Below are 24,575 nucleotides of genomic sequence, written 5' to 3'. Positions count from 1 at the left end.
ATTATCTTATATGGTCAAATGTATTTTAGCTTTCATACTGTATTTATACATAGATGACTAAATTATCCTTCAGTGGACCACAGAAATTAGTTAAATCGTTTGAAACACACACTGCCATGCCTTCTTTATAACGTCATACTATCAAAGGATTAGGAAAAGATTAGACAATGACAGAGGTAAATAACATGTGTCAGTATTCATCCTAAATCATCATCTATAGAGCATTACACTAACATCCATATGTGGCCAAACCAAAGAATTAGGAAATGACATGGATAAATAATAAAGCCTGAGATCTTTCTGTGAATACACTTTAACTCACTGCTCACGTTAGAGACGCTAGGCATATATCACATGATGAAGGGCTGCAAGCGACCAGAGAACCAGGGTCATGCTGAAAATAATCATCACTATTCAAATTTATATAATTGTGCAAATCGTGAGCACTGACACAGATGACAAGAAAGACATTTATGAAGGAAGAGGAGAAAAATAAAATCAACAAAGTACAAATGACATAAAGCACCAAGACATATACAGACAGGGAGATGAATGTGGGAGAGAGAGATTGAAGTAAAGAGTGTGAGAGCGTGATGAGAAGAGCATCATCATTTACAATCATGAAAAACACAAGAAGGGAGTGTGTGTGTGTGTGTGTGTGTGTCACCTGTCATGTTGCAGTAGACCAGCTGCGGTTTGATTGGTCCGCTGCCGTCCACGTCAATATAAAAATGTCCCGACGTGTTGCCGTTGTGTTTGTACGCCTCGCAGGACTGTTCGTACACAGCTGGGAGGGAAATAATGAGATCAGCTCCGGCATGAATCACATCAACATCAGCATCAACACATCAGACGCACACAGGAGCTGCGAGGGGATGAAGATCACACACTGTGGAGGATTATGGGTGCTGCTTCAGATGTTTATTTCTGCAGCAGCGTCCCATAAAGTAAAGATCACTCCACCTGGAGAGGACAGTAATGAGTGATGGGAGTACAAAGACTGCATAAATAAAACGTTAGACCTTTATCAGCCCTGCCTCTTCCTCTCTATCTCCATGAGTCTTCCTCCCTCCTCTCTCTGTCTCACACACACACACACACACACACACACACACACACACACACACCAGTGCATCCTCTGCAGTCAAAGAATCGAGCCCTTCCAGTCAAATCCATATCTAAAGGTTCCCACACTCCGCTCACCTGTTTATCTTTCTTCTTCTCCACAGCCAAAGGCCTTTTATTCATCACATTCCCTCAGTGTGGTTAGAGAAAAAGGTTTTCACAGAAACATCAGCAATAAAAATGAGACCCCGAGGTGAACTGTGTGGGACACTCTCCTGTTTTGGTATCAAGGAATTTAACTCGAGGGAATCGGCGCAGAACCAGTAAATCTCACCTATAAGCTCACCTCACTGCTGCGGGTTCATTTACTCGTTCAGTATTTGGCAGTTTAGTCACGGCTACAGTGTCATTAACCTCCATCGTATCACTCACATACAAACAGGTTGTATAAATATTCTGCAGTTGGGGGGGGGGATTACTGGACAGGCATCACATGAAGCTCACAAAGGGGTTGGTTTATTTGAAAAATGCCCCCAGGCTGCAGCTAAAATAAAACCCTTTTCTTTTTTTTTTTTAATTCTTGTTCTGTCATAACTCACGATTTGCTGCAGCGACGCTAAAGGGGAAAAACCTACAGCTGTAATTACTGAGCAATATGGCTGGTAAGTGCATCTGTGATTGGCAACCCCAGATTACAGGTTTTCTGCATATTGAAGTTGAATCCTTAAACTGAGCCTCTTTGCCGTTTGAAGCTGCCAACTTGACGCCCTTGACGTGAATGATGGAGAGAACTCACAGTAACACAGAACATTACTAGCAGTCTCCAGGCTGCTGGTAATGTTCATTTTTCATCCTTTTATTGTTTTCTTATACGCTCTATTGCGCTTACTTTTATACTATAAGTCTTATTTGTTCATCACTTTTTTATTTTCAATTTGCCACCTTGCTGAATGTAGTATACATAAAAATAACTGTGTGTAAAAGGAAATTCATTATCTGCCTCTCTCACTTGATTGAGCTCTCTAACCCTTGCTCTCTCACTGTCTCCAACCATATCTCCTACAAATTACATTTATATACCACAAATCTGCAACAGCAAACACATTTTGGATGAAACATAATGCTGCCCTAAATACGTTTTATATCAACATAATTAGGAAACTTTTTTGCAATATGTTGACTGACAACATATTTCATTTAATTTCAATTCAATTCAATTTTATTTATATAGCGCCAAATCACAACAAAAAGTCATCTCATGACACTTTACAAATAGAGCAGGTCTAGACCGACTCTTTATAATATTATTACAGATTATTACAGAACCCAACATTTCCCACCATGAGCAAGCACTTTGGCGACAGTGGCAAGGAAAAACTTCCTTTTAAGAGGCAGAAACCTCGAGCAGAACCAGACTCTACGTGGGCGGTCATCTGCTTTGACCGGTTGGGTTGGAGAGAGAGAGAGAGAGAGTATACAGTATCCACTCATAGCAACTAAAGCATGATTCATGTTTGTTTATGGTTGTATATAGCACCTGGTTAAGGCTGGCCTTAAGTGTCAAAGTCCTGCACTTTGTACGCCCAACGACCACCTCCCTTGTGTGTATACTATACTTCATTGAAAAACACTTCGCCTTCGAACATAAACCAGGAAACATAATCCAGTTAATTTATTTGGCAAACCAAAATAGTAGTATATAACTTTTTAGTATTTCAGCAGAGGAACGGGCTGGTTTCTGGGACTATGTAATCTAATCTATCTCATGGAGCTGCCATGTATCATCAGCTGAGTGCTGTGTACCTGATGGGTACTCAAAGGTAACAGGACACATACACAAAGCAAAGAGAGTGGGAGGAACTGGTTGGTCATTCGGGGCTGACAGCGCTCTAATGGTTCAATCTGGCCCTACTGTCCACTGATTACTGTGTGCGGTGATGGTGGACTGACAGGTGACTTACAGCTGTGGCAGGTCGCTCCGCTGTAGCCGCTGTCAGAGCAGTTACAGTGGAAGACGGTCCAGGACTGACTGCAGAGGCCGCCATGTTCACAGCGACTGGGAGAACACCTGAGACAGAGAGAGACAAAGAGAGTCAAGAAGTTTATTGCAACGTTTTTTTTCAGTCCCTAACAACATCCTGATAGACATTTGCATGGGAGGAACTTGAAAGTTTTATTTTTTTCTGTCAGAAGGAAAAGAAAGAGAAAAAATGTGTTATTATATATTCTTTATTTATACTGAGACAGCAGATTTGAAAAATCTATTTGCTTGTTTTGGCAGCTTGAACATTTGGAAACAATTCTGTAAGTTTTACTGCCAAAAACCTTTCAAAGAGGACAAAAGCAGTCGCTGCCAATAAACACCTTTCTGCCATTAAATGTCAGGAGAAGGAAAGTTTTTTTTGTTTGCTTGTTTGAAAGAGCAACTGAAGCATCTTTCATGTTTTAGCTGAGTAATTTATCTTACAATGAGTGAGCAGGCTCAGTGTGTCTATGGACACTTTGATCAAACCTTTGACCTTTTTGGGGTTACTTTATAGATTATACTAGATAGTGATGATCGGCCTTAAAAGGTTTGCAAACTATCCTCACAAGAACAGAGTGTGTTTGAAATACACTTCAAAATGAGTCTGTTACATAAAGCTTTTTCATTAAATGGACAGAAAGCCTTTTTAAATTATGTTTACTCATGTTATTCATTTCATGGCCAAATGAGCGTAGGCGGGTCAGGAATAATGTAACTAGTGCAAAGAGAAAAAATGTCATTTTAATATTTGGAGGAGGTCATACTTTCCATTTAGGCAACATGTTGTGGGAGGTTGTTGAATTGAAAAAAAATCTCTTTCTTTCAGTTGATGTCATAAAGGGAAAACCTTCCTTCTGACAGAAAACCATGACTTTCTTCATTCCCGATTATGAGACTGGGTGAAGTTACTCTGCTCTGATTCACCCAGAGCTCATTCTGAGACGATAGAACATGTAAACATTGTAGGGTTGTTGTACCATGCCCTGTGTAAAAGGTCTTTTCTCCGTTTATTAGATTAAACATAGCTCAGCGTCTGGTCTTCACTATCACTGGGAAGATAAATATAAAAGTGACCTCATTCTGCTGAACTGGGAAAGAGGAAAAACTTACAGAGAGGGTGAAAAAAGATGAACTCGCTGTATCTTTTAAGTCAGTTGGATGCACCTTGCTTGGTGAGTGTTGCTCTCAGGAAACATGTTGCCTGTCTGCATGTTACAATACAGCCACTTCCTCATCTTCTCTGTGTGTGCTTTTCTTTTACTTTTCTTTGTGAGCACCAGGAGCTCCGATAAATATTATATTATTCTGCAAGCAATGTACTTCAAACTGTCTTTATATTGATCCTGTCCTGGCCTCTTTTGAAACCCCTTTTTCTTGCTGCATCTGACTCAGACAACAGTATTTTTATCCACATGGATCACTTCCATGGCTGATTCCTTCAGCAGGGTTTAATTCACACACACACACACACACACTCACACACACACACACACACACACACACACACACACACGCACACACACACACACACACATAAAAACTCCAATCCCATCTCAAGATTTCTCAGTTCTGCCTTTGTGACAGTGTACAGGGTGTTTGTGTGTTGATATTTTGGGGGCTGGCAGTCTGCATGCTTCTGTTTATATTGTAATATTGAGAAATGCATGTTTTGAGTACTAAATGTTTTGACTGTGACAGTGTTTGAGTGTGTGTTTGCTCTAACCCAGGCAGGAATATTGAAGAGAAAACAGATAAGTGTGCAGAATCTGCTACAGTGAGATTTTACCTCCATTTATCTCTATACTGCTCTGACAGTGAGCGAGTTCACATTAAATTCACATTAAATTTTAACCTAAACTACTGCTGCCAGTTTTACTGCATAAGTAGTGACAACTATCTATTACAACGATTCTAACATTCTTGGGGTCACGTTAATTTTTTTGGGTTAGGGTAGGAGACGAAGGAGACGGACGCTTGCCTTCTACCCTCCTTTAATAACATAGAAAAAGAACGCAAGCAATAAAGACCCCACAGACACACACTCCAGGCACATATACACACTCCCATCCCCTTCACATATATCCTGAAAACATAACATTGATAGCTTTTGACAATCAGTTTCTCCCACTCAGAGTCAAAACTCTGCAGTGTCACAGATGGATAACCAGTTGAGTCCCTTTCAGCCTGCAGCCTCATCTAAACCACAGAGAAACACAGTATTCATACTTAGCCCTGAGGCAGCCAGAGACCAGCTCTTTAAACACTAACTCCGGGTTCATCAGCCCACTATCCTGCCTTGCGAGCCAATTTAGCCTGACAAAGCCAAAAATCCAACAAAACATTTTTAACTTCTGTGACATAGAGTACATTGGCTCCAGTACTGGAGATAACCCCATCACCATCTTCCCTCGGACTGTGCACCATGCGTTTGTTGACAGTCAATAAAATCCCAGTGGTGGAAGAAGTATTCAGATCCTGAGGGAACACTTAATCCTTCAGTTTATCAGAAAAAATCTAATTTGGAGAAAAACGGTTTTGACTGGACAGGAAAGGTATACAAGTACAATATTTGTCTCTGAGATGTAGTGGAGTAGAAATATAAAGTTGCATAAAATGGAAATACTCAAGTAAAGTACAAGTACATCGTGCAAAGATTCACGTGAGCCAACATCACACCCTCTACTGAAGAGAAGAAGAGAGGAACATTCCCATTCACCCCCCCCCCCCCAAAGTTCCCCAGGCTCAGACACCAGAAGAAGAAAAAGAAGAAAGAGACAAGGTAGGAGGACGAATAGCACAAGGAGAAGAAGGCAAAGGAGGAGGAGGAGGAGGAGGAGGAGGAGGAGGTGACGTGTGTGTGAGGTATAACACAAGGTGTTGAACTGATGTTGTAATGGAGAGGCTCCTTGTGGGTTTGAGCTCCATTTGTGCTGTTAATGGAGTGTTTGCTTTGGCTAATAATACTCTTTGCTACGGGCAAAAAACATCAAACCCACACACACATATACACACAACTGCAAATGTAATAACCTGCTCTGAAGTATGACCACCACATTGAAGCTGTGTCACTGAGTCCATTTTCCACCTGACTTTACAGTACAATATATCCCATGGGCCCAAAATTCAATCAGCAGGATTACAGCCAGAGAGCGTGTGGTAGATTTTTTTTTTTCTCTTTACTGGAAAACAGGATTTTTTTTTTTTGTAGGTTTGTTTCACTGAGCAGTCAGATCAGTGCAGGAACTGTATTCTGCTGAATAATAATCTGATGAATGCAGAAACAGGGAGACATTAAATTAAAACCACTCAAGCAGCTTCTCCATATCTGACAAAGATGTGTGCTTCAATATTTGTGTGTACGTTGGTGTTTACATCCAGTTTACTGTATATGTGGTATATGTGTGTGTGTGTGTGTGTATGTGTGAGTGTGTGCGTGTTATGCCCTGGGGGAGGGTTTATAATTGTTGTAATTGTCTCATTAATTGTGCTGCTGTTAGGCATGACACCAAAACAACAAACGATTTGTTCTGCTCTCTCTCTGTTATCGCTCTGATCCTGCATTGTCATTGATGACATACATATTTATTATTTCGTTTATCGTCTTACCACCCATGATTTCCATTGAAAACATTCATAATGTCCGAAATTGGTCTCTGTTCAATTTATTTCACTTCAACTTAAGATTCTTTACTTACGAATGCTGTACAAACAAAAGTGCCTAATTTAAATTTGCATTAGACTGTGTCTGACACTTAATCAGAAAATGAACGTGGCTAAAATAAATATTTTTTCCTTATGTCTTTTTGTGTCTTCCTTTTCCTAGTCAGTAAATGGTCTTTGTTTCTCCCTCTGTGTCCCGATCATACATGCTGTATATTGCTAGATGCTGACGTGGTGATGGTTGTACAGTCCAAACCCCACCCCCAACCTGTTATTTAGCATGTCTTTATCGCTCTCTGTGTAGAGAAAATTCCACTTATATAATGTAACTTGACATTTTGTACACACGCATAACTATAATTAGGTGCCAATCAAAGATACAAAAGAACTAAAAATAGAAAAGAAGCCGACAACAGCAGGGCTCTGCAACATAACCGCATGTGGACATCTGAACATTACTCTCAAATGTGACTGCTGAACATCTCTTTTCATTAGTCTGCTGCTATGACAGCAAGGCCTGGGGGTAATGGTAATGGGGGTCCACAAACAATTGGCCATACTGTATATTGTACATGACTGGTGGACAGTCCAAGCAGATATCAGCAAGATCCCAATTGCCACACCACCAGTCTCTATTGAACAATAACTGTGAATTTCTCAAGGGAGATACTGTGTTTGTGTGTGTGCAGGCTTATTATTGTTTGTGTGTATTTGTGTCCTGGATGGTGAAGTTTCTCTCTATAATGCGGCGCAGCTTCACCTCACAAATATATTACTCTGCCGGCAAAGAAAAGGGAAAGAAAAATGATGTTTCAAAACAACAAAACGTTGCTCCTCAAAATATGTTGTATGACAAAACAATCAAGGACGTTTCTGCTTCAGAAGCAACAAAACACACCACTGTTTGACAGAACAACAATGCTGTTATTGCTCTCTGTCAAATCATCTTTTTGTGTTTTGTTTTACCACAACAAGAGCACTGTTTATTACATTCTGCTTAGAAGCTACAGGAGCAAGACTTTTCATCAGGTTTCTGTCTAGATGAGATATCCAAATAGGTTAGAGACAAAGAAAATGCTTTAAAAATGAAATGACATCAGAAAACAAGATGACACTTTTTGAATAATACAATGCAAAATAAGTCCTTACACAGTGGTGTGATTCTGTCCATAAGCAAATCATATCCTTGCAAGGACTCATTAATTATGACTATTATAATTCTCAACTGGTGTTCTCACTATGATGTCTGGGGTCATTGGACCTGGATTCTAGAGATGTACTGACTTTACAAATACTACTCCTTGAAATATTAAAACATTTCGTTGCTGCAGATCTATATTCTCACAACGTTCTTTTCATGGCTTTTGAACATGTGCACCTCACCAGGATGGCCGAGTGGTTAAGGCGTTGGACTTAAGATCCAATGGGCAAGAGCCCTCGTGGGTTCAAACCCCACTCCTGGTATAAATACCACTTGTGACATAAAAAAGACAGCAGTTCTCAAAGACAATCTATGAATTTCAAACTCCCTCTCCTGCTTTATGGCTTTTAATTACAGGGAGTAACTGCAGCAACACTTTTATGGGTCTCAAAAGATGATCAACAGAAAGGGCAAAGTTTGGATCAATGACCCGATGCTATTTGTATTCAAATCAACATGCATATCTGCGTTGATACGTCTGACTGATATGACGGGCAGATAACAGCACATTGATGGGTTTTTTTGCCACTGAAACCAAACAGAAGAAGTCACTGGGATATCTGACCAGGAAGTGGCACAACTAAATTCATTCACGCAAGCTCATAAAATAGTTCTTGCTGGAAGGTTTGTGATGTTGTTACTACTTCTTACATTATACTTTGGCAGAGTGAAGTTCTATTAAATTGCAACACAGCTAATATAATAGCTTCCCCCATGTTGGGCTGCAAGTCTCCATTCCCTCAAAGGTCAGCAATCGGTTAGCATCGCAATTTATGCGTCAAAGCAAGCCAAAGCTCTGTGCTGATTTACTTCACCTCCGCGAGTGAATGCACTGATTTTGGAATTCTTTGGAATTTCACAGTTGAAATGCTCCTGTGATAAAGCTGTATAGACTATAAGGTAATTAGGTATGTAATAGCAAAGCAACAAAAATGCGTCTTAACAAATGTCAATGAACTATTCTTGTGTGGTAACTGACCTGTCGATGATTCCACACATGTCGATCTGCAGGTTACTGTAGATTCCCAGCTGCTTTTGCTGCACCATGATCAGGTCCACGTTTTGGTTGTCCAGAGTTAAGAGACGCATGCAGCCCTGGAAGACATTAAAGGGGTTTCTGCATTCCTGCCTGTTGTCTTCAGCGGGACAACCTGAAAAGAAGAGAGTCCATTCGAGAGTTATTATCCAATCACACAATGCATAATTACAATAAAATTCAAAATACTGATAGACATACATAGATATACCTTCATGGTTACTTACCATTAGTTGCCAAAATATAACACTGCATTATGGGTAAAGATTCACAGTTTTTCTGGTGATTACTCTGTGTAAACACAATGTCATTCAACTATTTTTAGATCTTAAATCAGTCTAGTGTTGAGCTAAATCCTCGTGGCATTTTGACGCTTCATAGGGTTTAATTGCTCAGAAAGATACAGTTGACCTGTTCCACTCTTACCACCAAAGAAGAGGTGACTTTCTATGGTGACAGGAAATGAGGGGCTGGCTTGAGCACTGCCTCCTTCCTCTTTATCCACATTGATGCTCAGACGACCTTGTTTGGAGTTCAGCTCCACCGAGTGCCACTGACCGTCATTCAGAGCAGAACCTGGGAACCAAAATACAGTTTAACACACTCTGCTGAAAATTAGATTTTTTCCCCCCCATGTGTTCATGGCTGCACATCGAGCTGTTAAGACCTGTAGCAGATGTTGGCGGCGCAATTTTCTTTTTTTCCAAGGCTGAAGCCAAGCATGGGCACTCATGTAGTAATGACCATTAAATTAAATATTCTATCACACCATGACCTGCCACACATGCACCAAATTGCTATTTGGAAACAGCCTGTAAATCGTGTCTCTCCCACAATGAAACAGTATTTAGAAGAATATTATCGGTCAAGATTAAAAAATGATGTGAGTAAAGAGTGCCTGCTGGTGGGTAAACTTGGTACAAATGGATTGCAAGAACCATCAGGATCAGGTGAGTGCAAATCACACAGGCGTCTACTTTACTTCCTGCATCTGTGTGATTGACCTCCAAGTACCAGCAGGGCTGTGCCTGCCTTGTGAATCTGTATGTTAGGAGTTGAGGGATTAAATCAATATTCCATTATATTCTCTATTTTTCTTACTGACAATACTTTGCTCAAGCACACACCCCAGTCATTACAGTGTCACTGGCTGCACAGCGCTCCGCCAGAGGGATATTAATGTGTGACCAGAGCTTTGGCAATAAGGATAATACAGTAGATCATAAGGTAAACATTGGACTTTTGAAGTGAGTGCAACTGTTAGAGACTTTGTCAGAGAGAGAAATGCTTATGTGTCCTTGTTGGTTCAAACCATAGCCCCCTAATTTATTAGAGAAACGTTTAGAAAGCCCGTCCCCAAACTGCAATTGTCCTGTCACAGCTTAGCAACTGTAACCAGCAATGGCAAGCCTGTCAAGTGTTGGAGTTTTGAAGGTTGTTTTTGTGAAGGGGGGGATATTGAGTCATATGAAGCCATATGACCTTAAACGCAACCTCTAACTTAACTGTTAGTGGTTAGAAGTGGATCTGAAGGTGTAGGGGTTCAGGGTTTGGGTTTAGACAGACCTGCACTGAGCTCCAGCAGCGCCCGGCCAGCTTTATGGATCTGTAGCCGGAGCCTGGCCTCACTCAGGTACAGCCAGACCACGCCCCCTTCCTGAGGCAGGTCAAAGGTGAGCAGAAGCCCCGCCTTGTTCCACGTCCTGAACTGGAACCCCACGGACACGCCCCCCGAGGAGGACACCGTTGCCCCAGGCAACTGGAGGAAGCTCTGGGGGCCGGGGAACGTCACGGCGACGGAAACTGGCTCAGCACAAGAAAAGGTCACATTGCCCTGAGAGAGAAACATGCAGTGTGGAGAGAGAGGAGGTGGGACAGTGAAAATGATTACGAGGGAGATAACACAACAGAAAACATGAATATTAATCAGCTGCAGAGGGCGTGTCGATGTGACCTCATGTCACAACGATCTCATCAGCAAGTCTCCTTAAAGAGGACACCGATATTACCATAATGATAACAGCAAGCCTTAGAATAAGATTAGAAAAGCAAACTGAAAATACCAAAGTCACCTAGCTTGGAGGTAAAGGAGATAACGAATGAAAGTGAAAGAGAGCGTACAGTAAACCCAGTACAACAGTATCTTGACATCTCTGTTTCAGTCCATTGTTTTGAGTAGTGGTAATGACACCGGGTGCATTGCTCTGGCTGCAGCAGTAATATATTACAGCCCCGGCTCTCAGCTGGGAATATCAGCCTGCTATCTTTATAATGCTCCGGAAACGCAGATGACATCTAAAAGCCCTTTGTGGTGCAGTTAAAGTGATATACAATAATTCATGTTGGAGTGGGCTGTACTACTACTACTTTACGCAAAGTAATAAGTTACCTTAAAAACCCTCAAAAATCTTAGGACTACAGCAGTCACACACCAGTCCTCCTTCACCCACACTCTTGCATTAATGCCCCCTCATAGAGCCATATGAAGCACCATTTAGTCTCTGTATTAACTTGGACCATAACTTTGTGGCTAGTACCAACATAAAATTGCTTCTATTAGATCTTCAGCCATGCATGTGAAACCTCTGAACCTCTTTAACCAAGAATTCATGTTTTTTTCTTCTGCCTGTGCCTTTACTGTAATGAGAGAACTAATGTAATGTATCACTCCCTGTGGAAACGCTTCACAGCCTCTCCCTGATGAGCTTGCTCCACTCATCGCGAATGTAGAAACATCCAGACCGGCAAACAACCTATTCTGTCGTTTAGGTATGAGAATGTGCTGGAAACATCCGAAGGTCCTAATGGCCAAGATTAGGAGGCATTAGTGAGAGTCTAACCACCGTCTACACTCCTTAGTCTTGGCTTCATTTAGCAGCAGCAGCAGCAGCAGCAGCATGCAGAACAACCAGCAACCTGAGTACCTGAGTGGTTAAGCCAATATTTCATCACTAAGATTGAATCCCAGTGGGGATGAAGGGAATCTAACACACACAGAGACGGGGGGCAATGCATTCACGCGAGTGACCAATAAAAAACAAACAAACAAAACAAACAACCCTTAAAACTTAAAACAAAATAAAACATAACCCACTAAAAGATATACATGCTGGTCTGTGGCTATGTATGCACTGTGTTGAATAATTGGTTAGTATTCAATAAACAAAAAAGTCACAAAAAACACAAAGCAGAATATTTTAGCAGTGTTTGAAGTACCAAAAGGAATTTTATGGTTTTTGATTTCAGTGGCCGTTGTCCAGTGATTGATGCTATAGCCTCTCAGATAAAAGCCTGAGAGCCCAGAGTGTGAGAAGAAACTGAACTTTAAAAGCACAAAGCTGCTGTTGTCTACATGACGTAGATACACAGACACTGCATCACTTTAAAGACATCAGTATAGGCTTCTCTGCTGTTCCACAGTGAGTCCACACATTGAGTACACACCAACATTGAGTGATTTTGAACATCGCGGCGTGATACATCACACACTACTGCCAAAAATTCAATTAAATTTGTTTTTCTATTACTGTACTCCCCGTTCAGCAGCTTTTCATGAGTTAGTATGTGATGTGTGCTTTTATCTTATCTTTGACCCATATCATACCATACCATCATTTTAGGTTTATGGGAATTCTTTCAGGGCATTCGCAGTTATTACTTTTATCATTATCATTGACTGATTCCTTGTTTTGACGGCTAATCTAAGAAGTGATGGTTAGTCTACTAAATTAGACACAGATAGAGTCCGATAAAATCTATACAAGTCCTAAAATAACTGAATTCACTCCAGTTAAACTTAAACCTGTTGGTGGAACCAGACATTTTGGGGGTTTTGGGCTAGCTTAATTTTATAGCAACAATACCAGTAAGCTAACTCATCCCAGCAGTATCTTGTTTGTTTTAATGTCTGCAAACACTTACAGAAAATTAGCTTTGTTAGCAATTGTGACACTGTATTTATTACTTGCACAGTATTTTAGAAGATGTGTCTATAAGTGTCAATATAGAAATATTCCTACCATTACACTAACCTGCTGGTTGAAGCTGGTCTTTCAGGTTAGCTTAGTATTAAGCTAGCTACCAGTAGGCTAACTTACTGTGACTGTTAGCTCTAACTGTTACAGTATCCTGCATGTTTTCATGCACGTTTAGTTACTGCAACTGGGGTCAACTACCAAAAAACTAGCTTAGCATGTTAACATATTGGTCTTTCTGTACACTGTACTTACTTACTTGTACAGTACTCAGCCTTTCAGTGCCAGTATAGAAAAATAGATAGACTTCCCAGTTGACAATAGCTTAATTTTGTAGCTAGCTACCAGTAAGCTAACTTAGCTTTACAGTATTCTGTTGCGTGCTTTCACTTCTGCAGACGCTGTAGCCTTCAGTTAATTGGGGTCAGTAGTTATCAAAAATTTAGCTGAGTATAATTGTTTCGCTGTTAATTGTTACCTCATCACTAATACGGTGCGTCAGTGTCTGTTGTGTTTAGCTATGTTATATTACCATCACAGCAACTTGGTGTTCATGTGTTTAACTCCAGGGCTTTCAACCCATTTTAATCACATTAATTTACACTTATACACTGCAGTTTACTATATCACTTAATAGATATTCCCCTCTCATAAATATATTTGACAGCACCATTTCATGACCACAGAACATCTGAACTCTGTTCCGCATGGTGGCCCCCGACTGCACAAAGTGTAGGTGGTTATGTTTAGCTAAATTAACTTACCATTACAGTAACCTGTTGGTCTTTTTGTTTTACTAGTTCTATCAGGTTGAGGCCGTTGTACAGCAGGTTTTCCAGGCAGCCACGGAAGTTCATCTTGGAGGCGGCTGGTTTCTGAGAACCGAGGCCCTGGACTGCACCTACACTCAGCTGTATAGGGACAAAAACATACAGACATATACAGAGAGTTGAATGTACATAAAATAATAGAAATGCAATATCTACACTCCTTCTAGGTCTGTAGTAATTTTGAACATTCAGTCGTACAGTTTCCTGATTTCGTGAAAAGTATGGGTGTATTTGGATGACTCAGTATCTAAAGATCTGTGTTTTATCCCACCTGCTGGATGTCCCAGTGGCTGAACTCTGCAGGGATTTGAACTCTCTCTGTGTGTTTGTCCACAGTGAGGTTGAGGTGAGAGCTGCGCCGCTCCACTGCTAAATGGTGCCAATGCTGATCATCTAACAGGCTGCCGAGGGAGGCGAGACGCCGGGGTTCGGACGATGAAGTCCGACCTGGAAGAGAAGAGGTGGAGAGAATAGTTAGCAGGAAGGAGGTTGACAAGATAAGTATAAAAGGAGGATTTTCTCATCTCAATATGAAGATTGTTTTGCATTAACCGATCTGGTGCACGGAGAAGTGAACACCAGGCCAATAAAAGCTGCTTTATTGTGATGAATATTTTAATTTTCTCAGTATCCCACGGAGAGGATCACTCCGAGGTCAGCCTCCCTCATCTCATTAGAGGCTATAGAATATCAGCATAGTAGAATTTGAGAACTGAAGCCAAATATGTGATATTGCTTAATTTGAAAAACTACAGAGGAAACATGGTGAGACATCATTAATGATAGATGAGCACCAGCCGGTCCAATAAGTGGATCCATCCCCCCAAAGTACTGGGAGAGAAACTTTGTGTTTCTGCTGAGAGAAGGAACTGTAGAAAGAGCTGAATACAGTTAACCATTAAAAATGTATTAGAGATTCTTTAGGGAGAGACAATCCCACTTCAAAGAGAGAAACAGAGACAGTTTGGAAGATGATGGACAAATTGATATTTCAGCCCATTTTGTGAGAGGGTATATTTGACTGCAGCTTGGATAAGAAAAAAAAACTTAATCCAGAGAGAAAGTTAGGATGGTCAACATGGGAAGTCTGTCAACATATTTATTGTGACGAGTTATTTGGTTACAGTCTGGACGAGTGGAAAGAGACAGTGCAATCGATATGAGATGAACAATGGCAAGGCTTAAAAACAAATGAGATGTTGCAAGTAGAGAAGAGAGGGACAGGACTTTATGACAGAGGGATTCATTGAATGGATGATTTGATTACTGGCTGAATGACTGGAAAGAGAAAGCAGGAATCGATATGAGAGATCAGAGAGCAAATAGAAAATGAAATGATATTAATATATAGAGACCTCTCTGTCCTTTCCAGTCTGTCTTTATTTTCATCTGCAGTTTATCTCTCTTTTTTAGCAGTATTGGGGTCATCAGGAAGAAAACATTTCTATTTTTTGGACCAACTGGGAAAAACCTTGGTGTGGAATATAAAACACACCCATGCTGTCCTCTGTGTAAATCCCACTGACAATGAGTCTCTGAGAAAGATTGATATATGATTTGTGATGGTGGTTACCAAAAATCAATAGGTTACTTCCTGATGGGAGCATGAATGTGTGCAGAAAATATTAACAAGCAACGGGTCAGCAGATATGAAAAATTTAAAGATCAGGGTGATGAAGAAAGGTCATGGGGTCTCAAAAATCTAAACATTTATGCACACGCTCCTCGCTGAAGTAAAAATCAGACTACGGTTGTGAATCTGGATGTGTGAGATCGTACAAGGAAGAGTGAGCATGCTCAGCAAAACCTCATTCTTGCAGCCTCCGCTGAACACTTTGTGCTTTTTTCCTCCGAGGTAACGCTGCATCACATCCTGTCTGCAATTTCATTACAGCAGTTCACTATCACTCTAAATGTGTTTACGCAGGAAGACAACGACAGCTCTTATATCTGCTGTCACTGTAATCAGCTCCAAACATAATTTTCAAACTGTAAACACACTTTGGGGAAGCAAGTATTTTAGCACACTGATAGGCCATTAAGATTTACACTACTGTGTCGTGCCTTATCCTAAAGTTTGTATTTCATGAGGAAGGTGGGGTGAGAAGACTTGCTGGTTTGTCATTATCAGCTGAATAAATTGTATCCGCATGTTTCAGTCTCTGCTGTTGAAGGTACTTACAGAGGTTATGTAGAATATCTTTTAAATAAAGCCTTTGTCAATCTCTGTTTTTGGGGTAAAAAAGTATCCCAGCATGCACTTTGCATCAACCACTGGCAATGGCAGAGACTCACATTAGCAAGACTGATTCAAATTGTCTTCGACAACTTCTGTCAAATCAACTTTTGACAAAGATTACTGACCGGCCTCTGTGAAGTACTTTGACTTTCCTCTGTGTTTGAAATGTGTCTGAAATGTCTGTATAAATGAAGCTGCCTTGCTTTGATAAATCAAAACAACAGCTTAGCTTACAGCAAACGACATGCACTGGAGCAGGACCCACCAACCATCAGCATGTTTGTCTTCTAAACATGTTTGTCAGCATGTTTGTCTACTAAACTGACATTTTGATGAATGTCAAGCGGTCTGTTGGATAGCAGACAGAAGTCTTCTTAAAACACCATGTTTATTCCAGCTGCTTGAGCAGCAACTAGCAGACTGAGCAAAATGCCTGCTGTTAGAAGCTACACAGATTTAATATATGGAACATGATGATAACACCAACAGAAAAGACAGAAAAAAAACTTTTTACAAAAAAAAACTTTAAACAAAGCATCTCACTCTAAAAGAGATGGTGGACAAATGACAGAAAGCCTGAGCAAAGTAGAAAATGGGATAGAAAACATTCTTGAAGCAGAAAATGAAATGTTATAAGGTGCTCTACAGTGGGTGTGGCGGACGCCGTGCCAAGGGTGCTGCAAAATGTATCCTATCATTGTTCATTTGTGCGTTTTTAAAAGTTTCACCACAGGACAACATTTACATTATCTACGTTTTATGTTACGTCAAAAACATGTCAAAACAGCTGAAAAAAAGTATCAAAATCACCCTTTTAACCTTTCTACCATCAGTTCTCTCTCTAACTATTAGTGCTTTGTTTCCTCTGTTATGACAGAGCTGCTGTTTCTGTGCAAGGCCTCATAAAAAAAACTGCATCTGCTCCGGGGGGTCAGACCTGGATCTGTTACTGTTAACGAAGCTGACCTGGGGGCACACAGCAGATGACCTAAATTACTCGATCTGTGACCTAAAAAGCCTGTGTAGAGAGAAAGTGAGAGGGTGGAAGATAGATAAAGAAAGAAAGGACGAAATAATGAGAGACAGAATTATGAAGGGCAGAGGGGAAAAAAAAGGATTGTGAACCGCAAAAAGCTTACCAAAATGTCAAGAGAAAAACAGAAACCATGGTGAGATAGATGAAGAGCGTACAGCTGAGAAAGGCAAATGGCCTCTTTTAATGTGGAAAGAATAAAGGGATGGGAGATCTGTGGAGATAAACAACAATTAGACCAGAAAAGGAGGAAAACAGAAAGGAGTTGTAAGAGGAACAGAAACAGAGGAAGAAGAGAGGAAGAAGAAAGCCTGTTTGTTGTTTTCAGTGTTGGTCTGACGCAGCAGAAGCACAGTTCCTCCCAATCTCTCTTCTATCGTTTTAATGTCCTCTTTCCGAAATGGAAATACTCATGTAAAGTACAAGTACCTCAAAATTGTACCTAAGTACAGTACTTGAGTAAATGTACATAATGGATGGATGGAGAAAGTGTTTCAGCAGCCAGATGGGGTCCCTGGGGATGAGGGGTGAGCCATATGGTGATGATTCAGCATGGCAGCCTGACCACCTCTGGTTTAACCCCATTTACACACACACACACACACACACACACACACACACACACACACACACCCCTCTGTACAGATTATAGGCCATGCATCAAGTGTTGCAGAGTCCGGCCCTAACACATGCTACAGTGAACGGGTGCCATCCATCACGGCTGTAACTAGACAGAGATGCAGCAGCAAAGCGCAAGCCAAAATTTAAACCAATCAGGCGGCAGCGTGCGTGTCGTCCATCACACCCAACCACAGCCAATCTAAAGTTATCTCAGAGTTTATATTGTCCTCCACCTCATATAGACGTTCTGTACCAATACGTCCACAAAGTGACTCACAAATTACATGAGAAGAAACAAAATGTGTTCTTCCTGATCAAATTGTTTCAGCTGAAGATTTTTTTCTGTTTCCATTTGATGGAAACATCCTGTTCTTTGTCAGAAGAAATGTGTTTACAAGCTACATTTTCACTGTTACTGGAGATGCCAACAATGTAATCTTCCTTAGACTCTTAGACTATTTCTCCTAATAAAGGTAGATGTTGTTGTGGTACCCTAATATCCCACTATCCTTCTGCAGATAAACGTGGTATTTAAGTTTTGTGTTATGCTCAAATGTAAAATATATCAGTACCTATGAATAGATGTCAGTATCTGTCAGTAGTACCTTGTCTGAGCAGCAGCTGTAGTTTTCCTCTCTCTAACTCCAGACTGAGGCTGAGTCCTCCCTCCCCCTCTGCGTGCAGCAGTGTCCCAGAATTCCTCAGGGTTTTAAACTTCAGAGAGACGACATCTCTGGGCGTCCGTCTCGGCCCGCGACTCAACCTGTACACCAGGCTGCTGCCGCCGTCCAGACTCACCACATCAGAGGCTGAAAGACAAAACCAAGATACAGCAGTCATATCAGTATGTTACAAGAGCAGTGAAGCATTCAAAACAATACCTTAAACATCCCAGGTCCTTCAACCATGACCATGAAAAAAACAAAACACACACACACACACATCTGGTTTAATAGTTATGCTTGTTATTGTGATGTGAGTCTGTGCACAGCAGGTGATGAGGAGAAATCCCTCAGGGAGAACTGGATCTGTATTCTGTTTAGCAAATTTGCAAAACTACATTTAATAAATAAAAGTAGTACCTTTGCTCTAGCCAGGTGATTGGTTGTTTTGACAAAACTGGAACCATCTTTGAGCATACATGTACATATATATGTGGAACTAATTCTTTAAAGAGTTTGTCTGTGTTTTTCTACAGGTGCAAAAGAGCTCTGAGCAGAATGAGGACAGTAGACCTCCTCCTGCACAACATAACTGAAAACCATTAAGTAATATATAAACATAGGAGACGTGGTTGTTTTGTCACTCTGTGGATTTTATGACCGTAGACTAAAATGATCTGGCAGGCCAGTGGGTCTGGGCTCACATCTCCAAGACGTGTTCAGCATCATCTTGTCCTGTCATATTGTGTAACATATGCCTCTTGAATATTACATTAAAAACATAATTTGAGCTTTAAATGGTTACCATTGATAGTTATTTGTGTTATTTTCATATTTTATTGCTGTTATTTTATATCACCCTCATATTTAATACTAGGCTGCATTGTAGCCATGGTTATAAAGCCCATCACTGCTGTTGGCTGTTACCTTTATCAGCAGGTGTTGTAAACTGTATATAGAGATCCAGAGCAAATCAATCCCATTTTGTCCTCTATTGCAAAACTCTATTGACTCAATAGCAGGGGAACTGTCTTAAATGTGTGTCGCACTAGATGTTTTTCATATTTCTGTGCGATTTATTTGTGGCACGCTCTACATAAAAAGACCTTCAATGTACTATCTAGGAATTAAACTGACAGCATGTGTTTTTTATCTCTAAAGTAAGAAACGCTGTGACAGGAGGTGTGATATGTATTTATTTCAATTAAAAAGCAAAGGGCGGAGGGATACAATTAAGAAACTGTGATATTTTCCCCATGTGAGTGGCAGTACTATTGAAAGTCCTTTGTGAAACATGAAAACCAGAAGAGGACTAAGGAATAATATGTTTATGTGGGTATAAACACAGTGTGACGTGGGTTTATTTTCATTGTGTTGGTGCCAAATACTGCAAATCATTAAATGGAAACAGAACCAATGAAACAAAATGTATTTTCTGGCTCAGGGGAGCAAAAATGTGAAATATGGTGTTTGTCGTGATAATAAGGTGAGAACTAAAACATGTTGGGGGAGACAACAGTTGGCAGAACACCTTGAAATATGAAAAACACATACCAATAAGAAAAGCTGTGGTAGGTGATGTGTCGATGTATCTGATGTAAAAACAGAACATAAAGTGGTAACGCAACAGATGTACATGCTGAAGGTGATACAGTGTGAACCGAGAAAACATAAGGCACTGTGAATTATTATAAGGTATTCAGAGGATACAGTACATCATTTTAATACTTAAGACTGGGGGTGAAAACAATCTGGAAACCAATTAAAAGTACACTAGATAAAGGAGAAAGTCCCTCCACACACACACACACACACACACACACACACACACTCAATTTCCCTGAGAAAATGCCTTCAAGCTTCAACATTGTGTGGTATTTTGGATTAGTAGCCTTTATAAAAAACATTGTTATTCTTGGTAAAATGATGGACTATGAAGCTGTCCAGAATTTTGTGAAAAATATTCACATGCCTGAATATGGTGAGAGTAAATTTCTGCAAAACAAAAGATAGATTTACAGAAACTACATGCTGCTGCTGTTGTGAGAAGATTACTGGTTTACTGGGGGCAAATTGCAAATGTTGGAAAAATAAATTCTTAAAACTAATGAAGAAATCTGCCACTGCGGTGAGATCATTTCAACCTGTTTTAATAGAAGTCAAAAGCAATAATCCCTTATTCTGTTTGAAATAATCCAGCTATACTTATGTCAACAAAGAAGGAGAATATTGTATAAGATAGTTAAAATCAGCTCCACCCGGATCAGCTAACATTAAAATGCTGTTAATGTTAATGCATACTACAAAAGGGATGTTGTGCATAAAGAGAACTTGTAGTTTTGATACTTTAATTACATTTTGCGTATGTTCTTCTACTTAAGTAAAACTTTAAATGCAAGAGTTTTAGTTGAAACAAAGTATTTTAATACTGTGGTATTGACACTTGAGTAAAGTTATTTCTGCTGCATCAAACAGCCACTTCATTGTATGATAAATACAACAATTGAATTAATAAAGTTTGCCTCATCAATTTGATTTAATATTACCAACAGCTTGGCATTTGTTTTCTCTTTCACTGATTTCTTCAGTCTCTTCAGTCTCTTCAGTCAGTCTTGAATCTTGAATCCTATGACGGATTACATTCAGCTAATTCATCTATATTCATTGATATGCATTACCTTTACTCTATTTTATTTTATTCACTGTGAGAAACTAATAGAGGGTACCAGCAATTTGATTAAAGCCAACTTTTATAGACAAAAGAGGATTTATATAGACAGTCAATAAATGGCCTGGACACATTACTTTTATTATATCACTAATCTAACAGCTAAAAATAAAAGTGGTCCTGCTAGTCTCTTATAAATGCTGTAAACGTTTTATTACTTGGCTAATTCATTAAGTTTAAGATTTTTAATCATGTCTATTTTTGTCAATTAAATTCTAGCAGTAAACGATCCTCTAGGAACGCTTCACTCATTACTTTATTACTATAAAGTATATTTGGATCCAATAACCTGAATAAAAGGGGCTCCGGAGCAGGTTAGGTGTGCAGTCAGTGTTGCCGTGGTGATGCAGACCGCCCCAAAAAGTGAGCCAGCATCAGTCCATTCTTAGTCCAGTAAGGCCGGTGAAAAAGAAAAGACTTACTGTAAGGACATCCGTAGGTCTCCAGCCGGAGTCCGATCCTCCCGCCGGGGTTCCAGTCCAGAGGAATGAGGCGGAGGAAGCGAGCCATCGCCGGCTGCTGCAGTTTGTACTTAACCACGCTGTCTGCATTACTGTTACCTGGAAAAGACTGAAAACACACAGACACAATGAAAACATGCTCACCGGCTTCATTTTACACACAAAACACATGATTTATTTCTTCATTTGTAGAGTCACACTGAGCACTGAAGTCAGGTTTGCAAATAAAATAAACAATATAGCACAGATTTTCAAGGGAATCAGGATAAGAAAATGTGAATTACTGTGTGTTTCCATCCATTCCTGAAGTTGAGATAAACAGTCGGTGGCGCTAATTCTCCATGGGTGCCATTAAACCATTGTAGAAGAAGAGGACACAAGGGTGATAAAAATAAAAGAGGTCCAGTCAAACCTCAAGACGATGTAGAAAATATGGCATTTAAGTCACTTGATTCACGCACCTCATGATTTATTTCATAGCTTCCATTACAAGTTTTCCACCTCTGTCAAGTTTAAAAAAGTTTTTGCGATCTTCCTACTTTTTTTTTCATGATTTCCAGCATTTCCGCTGCAGTATTATTATGCACAAAATGAAAAAGTGCATAAAAATGAGTTTACTCTCTTCTCACTTTCACCTTCAGACCAGTGGCTAACCACACTTCAGACACAAATTCATATCAAACAAAAATTCTCTGGTTCCAGCAGCACCACCTCTGTTTTATATCTTCTTGATGGGGATTTTGTAATAAGTCAGAAGAATCGTTAATGAAAATGAATGAAAATAATCATTAGTTGCACCCCGGCAAATCTGACATCATTTCCAGTGAATTCCTATATCCATATTTACGTCTGCCACCACCATGTAGTTGTACGGGAACACTTACAGTTTGCATTTACTTGGTCTTGCTGGCATTTTTTTTAAATTACAGATATTCAAAGTACTTTGTTTTTACATGATATTCTTCTCGATTAACAACAGCAACATTTTCTGCAAAATCTGGAATTGTCTGTCTCCTTTCTGACTCTGGGCTGAACGCCTGATGGATCGTTCTTTCCATCTCTTTCCATCTCTCCCACCTGGCTATCTATCCTAATTACATCCCTCCCTTGAAGTTGACATGCAGGTTAACTGCCTCTTCCACTGCTGAATAAAAGCTTAGACACATCATTAACGTATTAATTCCTCTGTAATCATGAGAGAGTGGAGTTGGATCTGTTATGAAGAGAGACGTTGTGTTGTGTAACTTATAATAGTCTTATAGTAGTTGTGTGTTTGTGTCTGGATCCTGATTATGTTTATGTTAAAATCTTTTGTAGTTTGCCTATATACATATTTATATATATACATACATATATATATATATATATATATATATATATATATATATATATATATATATATATATATATATACATATATATGCTTATGTTGCACCGCTGGGAGAAACATGGCCTGAGTGTTTGAAAGACACAGAGAGGACGAGAAGCAGGAAGTCTTTTCACACATAGTTAGCCTAAACAACTCCCACAGTTTCCTGTGTTCACACTGCTATTTACCGCTGTTTCAGTGTGAATTCACAGGAGATGCTTTGGTGAGGTGAGGCTGGATGTATTATATACGTTATGAAGAGGGAAACCTCTGTTAACAATGGCAGGTGAGAAGTTCTTGTTTTTCTCCTGCTGATGTTAATGTGCATGTCGTCCATCACTCACGATGGCTAACAGCTCCTTTATTTCACAGTTTGTCCAATTTACAAGCATGTCTTTACACAAAACATTGCAAATGAGAGATTTATATAAATCCTCTCTTCAGTGTTTCCCCCTCAAAGTAAAAGAAAAAACAGAGTAACAGGAAGAAAAACAGAAAACTTAACACCCTCTAAGTTAAAAGTTGATCCAACAGCTCTGCCATCAACTTCCTCCTCTGACAGACTCTGTAAGCTCGACTGACTAATGTGCAGAAGTTCAGAAACACTTTGAAATGTGGCTGGGATTGTGCTGAGTTTATGTAGAGTGTCAGATCAACATGTTTTTAAGAAGTCGTTCTCTGCTCTCTCAGGGAAGATCCTCAGTGCTGAGATCAGCTGGATTCCCTCCACATGAGGAAATTGCCTCGGCTCGACTTCTAATCAAAATCTCCTCTCTGAACCACTGTAACAAATGTGGTATTACCCTGGATAAATGTCCACGCTCATAGTGGGTTAAATGGGTGCTTTTCCATGTTTGCTTCCTACACAAGCAAGATCTGCTGCTTAGTATTCCTGCGGCTGTACACTGAACCATGTACCATCACCACGGTGGGACAAATACAAGCCCAGCACGACACTTGCGTGACGGGAAAACACTGAAGAAGAGCTCTCTGTCTACCAGGAGGTGGGAGGTGATGCCTCACTGCCTCTGCTGTCCATCTGACTGATATATTCATTAATCAGGTCTACAGAGGCCGGCTGAGTATTCATTTAGAATTAAAACCTGCCAGTATTTGCCCATCCCTGTTTTAAATCACTGGTTAATAAGATTCATTGAACTGAAAAGATGTGCATGTGGTGTTGTGTCTCACTGTTGTTAGCTATCTACCTAGCTGAATGACTTAAATTCGAAAATTCACGCAAACTTAGATTTGCGTCACTTTGTGTGCGTCACCTCTCATTTGAATTGACTTAATCGGGATTTGCAGCCAGGAAGCGAGCAAGACGCTAGCCAGAACAATGAGGCAGCGCATAAATAAATGTGTCAATCTTGAAGGTAAAATCTGTCATTTTGGGGAATATGCTTTAGTTAGATGAGTGGACCAATATCACTCTTACGTCTGTACTGTAAGTGTAAAGCTACTGCCAGCAGCTGGCTAATGTAGCTTAGCATAAGGACTGAAAAAAGAGGGTCAAACAGCTAGCCTACCAGTACTTCTAAAGCTCACTAATTAACATAGTCTGTACAAAAAACAACAAATAGTTCAGTGCATAACACCCATAAAATGGTCTTTATACTTTGGTTTTGTACAGATTTAACATACGGGATTAAACTTCCCAAAATGTCTTT

The 24,575-nt window shown here is 40.0% G+C and overlaps 1 protein-coding gene and 1 non-coding gene across 3 annotated transcripts in view; one reads left to right on the top strand and one right to left on the bottom strand.

Annotated features, from left to right (window-relative positions):
* LOC139296771 (contactin-associated protein-like 4) overlaps nt 1–24,575 on the bottom strand; it is an 85,099-nt gene that overhangs the window by 26,969 nt on the left and 33,555 nt on the right. For both annotated transcript variants that reach the window (XM_070919283.1, XM_070919284.1), the window contains exons 4-12: nt 21,498–21,645; nt 18,291–18,494; nt 14,064–14,239; nt 13,727–13,873; nt 10,555–10,822; nt 9,415–9,564; nt 8,932–9,103; nt 3,027–3,133; nt 668–787 (exon numbers count right to left, since the gene is read on the bottom strand). In XM_070919283.1, the coding sequence (XP_070775384.1) occupies nt 668–787; nt 3,027–3,133; nt 8,932–9,103; nt 9,415–9,564; nt 10,555–10,822; nt 13,727–13,873; nt 14,064–14,239; nt 18,291–18,494; nt 21,498–21,645 (1,492 nt within the window). The remainder of the gene's footprint in view (nt 1–667; nt 788–3,026; nt 3,134–8,931; nt 9,104–9,414; nt 9,565–10,554; nt 10,823–13,726; nt 13,874–14,063; nt 14,240–18,290; nt 18,495–21,497; nt 21,646–24,575) is intronic.
* trnal-uaa (transfer RNA leucine (anticodon UAA)) lies at nt 8,133–8,215 on the top strand. Its single transcript has one exon. It is a non-coding gene; the product is annotated as a tRNA-Leu (tRNA).

Source organism: Enoplosus armatus, chromosome 14 (genome assembly GCF_043641665.1).
Source record: "Enoplosus armatus isolate fEnoArm2 chromosome 14, fEnoArm2.hap1, whole genome shotgun sequence".
NCBI lineage: Eukaryota > Metazoa > Chordata > Actinopteri > Centrarchiformes > Enoplosidae > Enoplosus > Enoplosus armatus.
The sequence above is the reverse complement of the archived record's forward strand: the minus strand, read 5'-3'. Positions and strand labels throughout refer to the sequence as shown.